Genomic DNA, 7,500 nt, shown 5'->3' with positions numbered 1-7,500 from the left:
TCTTTTCCTTTCAGTAAAGACCTCATTGAATTCCTGATCAGAGAATTTAATCATTAAAGTGATTTTTCCTCACGTGAGCAGTAGATTGTACCTGATGAGAATGACCAATGAATGAACTTGTACATGGAGACCTCAGCTTTATGAATTCCTCGGACCTTTTCAAAAACTCTGGAACTGAACAGCCACAACGCAAATGTTGGAATGAACATCGGCCTGTGAGGAAACCTCCTCACCAGCAGAGGGCGACGATCGGGCAGTAGAGGACTTAGAAACAGCTGGTGAACAGAGTGGAATAGCCCCCTAGTGGTGAAACTGTTTTAATGTTGTACTGTTATACTGTTGTACTGTTATACTGTTGTACTGTTATACTGTTGTACTGTTATACTGTTGTACTGATAAAAGATCAAAGTTTTTCCAACACCTGGAAAACAAAACTCACTTTATAGAAAAGGGAGAAGTTGTTGTACGTTGCCAGAACGCTGCTCAGGACGCCGTGACAGAAGTCTCCGTCTCCCACGTATTCAGCAGGACATGAACAGCCAACATCTGTGTACACACACACACACACACACACACACACACACACACACACACACACACACACACACACACAATTCCAATTGATCGAACTTATAAACAATTTTATAAATTTGATTAAACATTAATCTGTTTCCTAACAGTTTGAACACAAACACTCTGAAATGATTAAAGTTACTTACGTCAGAAAAAAAAGAATTATCTTTACCTCCATTTATTATTCCTCCACCTTCAAAACTAAAACGTCCTTGTTCTTATTAATTTTTCAGACATGTTGGTGGCGTATTGAGAAAACACCAGAGACTGTGGAATTAATTATTTTTCCTCTGAACTGAAGAATCCTAATTAAAATAAACTTTATTTCTCTTTATATTCTGATGTTATCAAAAAACAAAGCAACGCATCGCAAAGAATACTCTAACCAATGAAAATACTCGTCTCTGGATAACTTGATTTAATGAAGCCACTTCACAAATATTATGATTTTCACATGATTTCACATTTTAAACATTACTGACTGTGACTGAAATAAACCGACTGCTGGAACAGTTTTTAATGAACTGCAGTGGGGGTATTTACTGCTTAAATCAACTGTATTCTTCTTTTGCACGTCTGTAGGGAGCTTATGCTTTTTGCCTCCATGTGCAGCCATCTGCCAAAAGTAAATGGAGTAGAACTTGTAGTTTTTTGACACATTGAAACCAGCACACATAGTATTCGTTTCAAAAACAAGAGCTTGTCAGCCCTTTACAGTATCTAGTACTTGGTAAAATACTCATTTCATCCCTGGAGTGCAGTTCAATCATGTTCCAAGACCTTTATACTCCTGACACCTTTTATTTATTATATTGTTTACAATATGGCGTCTATATATCACAATAGTGTCAAACTGAATTAAAGTCTACATATTCAACCTCATGTGGTTTGAAGGATTCGTCCCAGTGAGAAGATCTCTGACTGCTCCACTGATGACTCATTTGCAACAAAGGAAACTTAAAGTTTGACTTGGTGTGATGGAAGCGAGCCTCCAGCACTCACAATTTGCTGAAAGCCTCTAGAACATGAGTTCAGTGGAACCTCGGATGAGGGAACCGGTAAGAAGCGGCCAGACGGTGGTACTGGGAGAGGTTCTAACTGTTAACTCGCCTTAAAGAGCCACAGGAAAGGAGGTTTGAGAGGATTTACAGGAGGGGTTTCAAAAAGTTCCACCTTCGGAGCCGTTTTCAGAAAGTTGTTTTCAGCGGCTCTGAGCAATGTTGTCGTGGAAACGGGGCCGAAGACACCGACGTCCTGTATTTGTCAGAATTGATGTATTTAGCTATTTTTAGAATAATGTTATTATATACTTCAAAAATGTATGTATATATATATATATATATATATATAAATATATTTATTTTTATTTTTTTTTTAAATTAATTAATTAATTTTTTATATGTGTCACTCTTTTTAAAATTATTATTAATATTATTATTATTGGTAGTTATATATGACTTTATTCATTGATTATTACATGCAGAGCTATTGTTTCTGTAATGCACCTCAATCCTCTGTCATCACTAAACTCCACACTGAGTTTGATATATATATATATATATATATATATATATATATATATCACCAATTGTTTTATTATTACTTTTAACTGTGAAGCAGCAGCTGTGTTAAGTGTGCCATGTAAATAAAGTTGGATTGGGTTGGATGAGAGGTGGAGGTGTAGGTGTAGGTGGAGGTGGAGGTGTAGGTGGAGGTGGAGGTGGAGGTGTAGGTGTAGGTGTAGGTGGAGGTGGAGGTGTAGGTGTAGGTGGATGTGTAGGTCTAGGTGTAGGTGTAGGTGTAGGTGGAGGTGTAGGTCTAGGTGGAGGTGGAGGTGTAGATGGAGGTGGAGGTGTAGGTGTAGGTCTAGGTCTAGGTGTAGGTGGAGGTGTAGATGGAGGTGGAGGTGTAGGTGGATGAGAGGTGTAGGTGTAGGTGGAGGTCTAGGTGTAGGTGTAGGTGGATGTGTAGGTGTAGGTGTAGGTGTAGGTGGAGGTGTAGGTGGAGGTGGAGGTGGAGGTGGAGGTGTAGGTGTAGGTGGATGTGTAGGTCTAGGTGTAGGTGTAGGTGTAGGTGGAGGTGTAGGTCTAGGTGGAGGTGGAGGTGTAGATGGAGGTGGAGGTGTAGGTGTAGGTGTAGGTGTAGGTCTAGGTGTAGGTGGAGGTGTAGATGGAGGTGGAGGTGTAGGTGTAGGTGTAGGTCTAGGTGTAGGTGGAGGTGTAGATGGAGGTGGAGGTGTAGGTGTAGGTGTAGGTCTAGGTGTAGGTGGAGGTGTAGATGGAGGTGGAGGTGTAGATGGAGGTGTAGGTGTAGGTGGATGAGAGGTGTAGGTGTAGGTGTAGGGGTAGGTGGAGGTGGAGGTGGAGGTGGATGAGAGGTGGAGGTGGAGGTGGAGGTGTAGGTGGAGGTGGAGGTAGAGGTAGAGGTGGAGGTGTAGGGGTAGGTGGAGGTGGAGGTGGAGGTGGAGGTGGATGAGAGGTGGAGGTGGAGGTGGAGGTGGAGGTATAGGTGTAGGTGGAGGTGGATGAGAGGTGGAGGTGGAGGTGGAGGTGTAGGGGTAGGTGGAGGTGGAGGTGGAGGTGTAGGTGGAGGTGTAGGTATAGGTGTAGGTGGAGGTGGAGGGGTAGGTGGAGGTGGAGGTGGAGGTGGAGGTGGAGGTGGAGGTGGAGGTGGAGGTGTAGGTATAGGTATAGGTGTAGGTGGAGGTGGAGGTGTAGGTGTAGGTATAGGTGTAGGTGGAGGTGGAGGTGGAGGTGTAGGTGTAGGTGGAGGTGGAGGTGTAGGTGGAGGTGTAGGTATAGGTGTAGGTGTAGGTGTAGGTGGAGGTGTAGGTATAGGTGTAGGTGTAGGTGGAGGTGGAGGTGTAGGTGGAGGTGTAGGTGTAGGTATAGGTGTAGGTGTAGGTGGAGGTGTAGGTGTAGGTGGAGGTGGAGGTGGAGGTGGAGGTGTAGGTGGAGGTGGAGGTGGAGGTGTAGGTGGAGGTGTGCTGAGCAGCAGGATCCAGGGAGAGAGCAGCCCGGCCTGGTTGAACCTCAGCTGCTCTCTCTGGAGTCTGAGCGGTGGCCATGTGGAGCCCTGAAGCTTTCTGAACTTTCCTCTGAGGCAGCAGGAGATTTACTAACGTCTCCAGATGGTCTAAACTCATTATTCCACTGTGGAACTTCACAAACCAGCTGTGTGGGGAAGGTCAGTGCTGGAATCATTGATCTCTGATCAATTGGAGATCTTTATCAATCTCTCATCATTAGTCAGTGATTCTTCTCCAGAGACGAGGGCGGCGGCGTCTCCAGGTTCAACTTCTTATACCAGGAAGTTACTTCTTATACCAGGAAGTTACTTCTTATACCAGGAAGTTACTTCTTATACCAGGAAGTTACCAAGGCAACATTTTCTAATCATTCCCACCGACTCTGGGATTTACAACAGTGAGCTGATAGAGCAGCAGGAAACAACAGGAGAGACAAGCTGGAGTCAAGAACAGCTCAACACACACACACACACACACACACACACACACACACACACACACACACACACACACACACACACACACACACACACACACACACACACACACACACACACACACACACACACTGCTGCCGCAGTACCTTTGAGCCTGTAGCAGTAGGCGTCGTACTGGCTGCTCTGGTCCACAGGCTCTTTGTACATCACCAGGCCCACGTGGTTTTCTCCACACTTCAGTGACGGGTAGCGGGTCGGGTATCCCACCTTGCCCCCGTCCATCCAGCCGGCCACACACAGATGCATCCCCAGCTGGTCAGAGGGAAGCAGTGAGGCCACAGTGACCCGTCAGAACTCCCAGCATGCACTGCTGCCATCAGGACAGGTGCAAAAGAAAAGAGAGACAAACCAAGAGGAGAGACTTTCTAATCTGACCTCAGCCACAGAGGTCCAGCTTCCAGTCCTCTGAATGTACCGAGTTACTTCCCTACTTTGTTCTAGTTACCGACGGTAACTGACGTGGACTCGTGTTTTCTCATCAGACCAGAGTCACAAGAGAAAGACTGTTTGGAATCACACCAACACACATGGAGCTCCTGACCTGGGGAGACCTCATGGTTCAGGTTTTGAATGAGTAGTTTGTGTCTTTTCCTCCACAGGGACCTTCTGCTCCACTAAGACTGAGTCCGAGTTAGAATCCCACACTGACTCACCTCCAGGTATCGAGTCGCCACACCAGGGATTGGTCTTGGTGGGATTGGTGCAACTTTGTGAAACAGAAAACTAGTGCAAAGCAGTAAGAAGAGTCCAAACTCGTCTCTCAATGACTGAGTCTGTCCTGTCTCTGGAATTAATCAGGTTTATAGTCTCCTGTCTCCTGTCTCATGTCTCCTGTCTCCTGTATCATGTCTCCTGTCTCCTGTATCATGTCTCCTGTCTCCTGTCTCATGTATCCTGTCTCCTGTATCCTGTCTCCTGTCTCCTGTCTCCTGTCTCCTGTCTCCTGTCTCATGTCCCCTGTCTCCTGTCTCCTGTCTCATGTATCCTGTCTCCTGTCTCCTGTCTCCTGTCTCATGTATCCTGTCTCCTGTATCATGTCTCCTGTCTCCTGTCTCCTGTCTCATGTATCCTGTCTCCTGTCTCCTGTCTCCTGTCTCCTGTCTCATGTCTCCTGTCTCATGTCCCCTGTCTCATGTCTCCTGGACGTCCTGTTTTCTTTCTCTTCATTGTGTTTTCATGTCTTCCTTCTCTGACTCCCTTTGCTTTCTGTTCCTAACGACCTGTTAGTGTCTCGTCCTCTCCTCCCTCCCTCTGGGATTCAGGGACCTCGGGTAGTTTCTTCTTGAGCTTCTGTTCTACTAAATGTATTTTCTGTGTACTGGTACTACTGGTACTACAGACTCCCCTCTGGACGGAGGTTCCTGGTCCCTCGATGCAGGACACGGTGACCATCACCTCCATCACCTCCATCACCTCCATCACCAAACTGAATAAGGAGAAGCAGTGATACTGTCCTCTCATGTTTGAGTTGTTGCCTCCGTCCTCCTGCAGCAGTGAGGAACACCCGGCTGCTCCCGGCTGAACACCACAGCTGATTCATTCCTTTGGACATTTTATTCTGGAGTTTTTCTTAAGTGACATTTGTTTATTGCTGCTGATGGATTTGTTCAGGAGTTTGTTTCGTCCCTGAAGTTGGAATGTGAATCACTTCACATCTTTTTGATTTCGACTTATAATAACAATCAGTGAAGGAGTTGATGAGTCAGAATCTTTCTGTGAAACTGAAACTGTTTGTGAATGACACTGTGTCTGAAGGAGAATAATCTCTCAGGATTATAGAAACACATAATGACAAACATTATTTTGATCAGTGTGTTTTCATGTTGAGGCGCATCGAGCTCCCGTCTCCGTGGAAACGCCTCCTGATGGTGGGGTTACCTGCTGTGCGTCTCCCAGCTGTTTAAAGCTGGCCAGCGTGGCGCCCTCGGCCCGGCAGGCGGCGGCAGCCTGACTGAAGTTCATCTTGTACTTCCCCTCCGGAGAGCGCAGGTGGAAAACCCCGGCTGTGTCGGCTGAGGCACAGAGATTAAGTGAGCTGAGATTTTCTCGTCCTCAGAACCACAATTTAGTCTCTGCTGTGGAAAATAAAAATAATTAAAGGTTTACAGTTATAGCAACCAGTGATGTCAGAATGGCCATAGTGCCAAATGTCTCAATAACGTCATGATGATTTTAAATGAAAAATCAAATCAAATCAGAACAATTATTGAGAGTAGTTCATCGTATTTATCTCCAAATCCTGACGAAGCGGCGGTGCCGTCACTACACCGGTCCACCAGACAGAACCCAGCCTGGGCTTCAGCCTAAACCAGCTTCAGCTCCAGAAATTGTAAAAAAGAAAAACAAACATGTGGCTGAACTTAGAAGCACCATGGAACAGAAATAAACCGTCTATGGTCGGAACCACTGCAGCTCAAACTGCCAGAACTCCTCATCAGTCCCACCTTGGTTCCTGACCGCCACCAAAAGTACCAACAAAGGAGATCAGAGACGGAACGAGGAACCCGATCTCGTTACTTCACTGTTTTTCAGAAGGCGTCGACGTGACATGGCCGCGGCAACACAGCCCGTCAAACCCAGCCCGTCAAACCCAGCCCGTCAAACCCAGCCCCTCAAACCCAGCCCGTCAAACCCAACCCGTCAAACCCAGCCCGTCAAACCCAACCCGTCAAACCCAGCCCGTCAAACCCAGCCCGTCAAACCCAGCCCGTCAAACCCAGCCCGTCAAACCCAGCCCGTCAAACCCAACCCGTCAAACCCACAAACCCAGCCCCTCAAACCCAGCCCGTCAAACCCAGCCCCTCAAACCCACAAACCCAGCCCGTCAAACCCAACCCGTCAAACCCAGCCCGTCAAACCCAACCCGTCAAACCCAACCCGTCAAACCCAGCCCCTCAAACCCAGCCCGACAAACCCACAAACCCAGCCCGTCAAACCCAGCCCCTCAAACCCACAAACCCAGCCCGTCAAACCCAGCCGGTCCACTTCAGCATCTTTCAGGCGCCATCTTGCTGCTTTTAGCATTTAAAGGAAGCGAGATGTGACGGCACATGTTCAGGGCTCCAGAGGAACACATGGTTCAGCAGATCAGGACTGTTCTGGGACCCAGACCGGGACGTCGACACACAGGTAGTCGGGTAAAACAACGTTCTCTACCTTCAACAAGCTGCATTAGGAAGCGCCTGTTGATGTTTGTTTAAAACGTTTGACAAAAGTCTTCCAAAACCCTGAACCCTGAAACAATGGGCCGATAGCGTCACCGTGACAACGGGGGCATGCTATAAAGGTCAACTGCTCGGTATTCAATGGTTGCCATGGTAACCGTGACGGAGTTAACATGGCTCCTGCTCAGTGATTATACGGCCAGCTGCTGGTTCATGCTTCAGTGCTGTTGCCATGGTA

General features: G+C 47.1%; 1 protein-coding gene across 1 annotated transcript in view; it reads right to left on the bottom strand.

Annotated features, from left to right (window-relative positions):
* The window catches only part of stab1 (stabilin 1), a 92,223-nt gene that overhangs the window by 16,424 nt on the left and 68,299 nt on the right, over positions 1-7,500 (bottom strand). Inside the window, exons 62-64 of the mRNA XM_080461178.1 lie at positions 5,977-6,110; positions 4,185-4,350; positions 440-546 (exon numbers count right to left, since the gene is read on the bottom strand). Coding sequence (XP_080317304.1) covers positions 440-546; positions 4,185-4,350; positions 5,977-6,110 — 407 coding nt within the window. The remainder of the gene's footprint in view (positions 1-439; positions 547-4,184; positions 4,351-5,976; positions 6,111-7,500) is intronic.

Source organism: Lipophrys pholis (assembly GCF_963383615.2).
Source record: "Lipophrys pholis genome assembly, chromosome: 4".
NCBI classification, from domain to species: Eukaryota; Metazoa; Chordata; class Actinopteri; order Blenniiformes; family Blenniidae; genus Lipophrys; species Lipophrys pholis.
The sequence above is the reverse complement of the archived record's forward strand: the minus strand, read 5'-3'. Positions and strand labels throughout refer to the sequence as shown.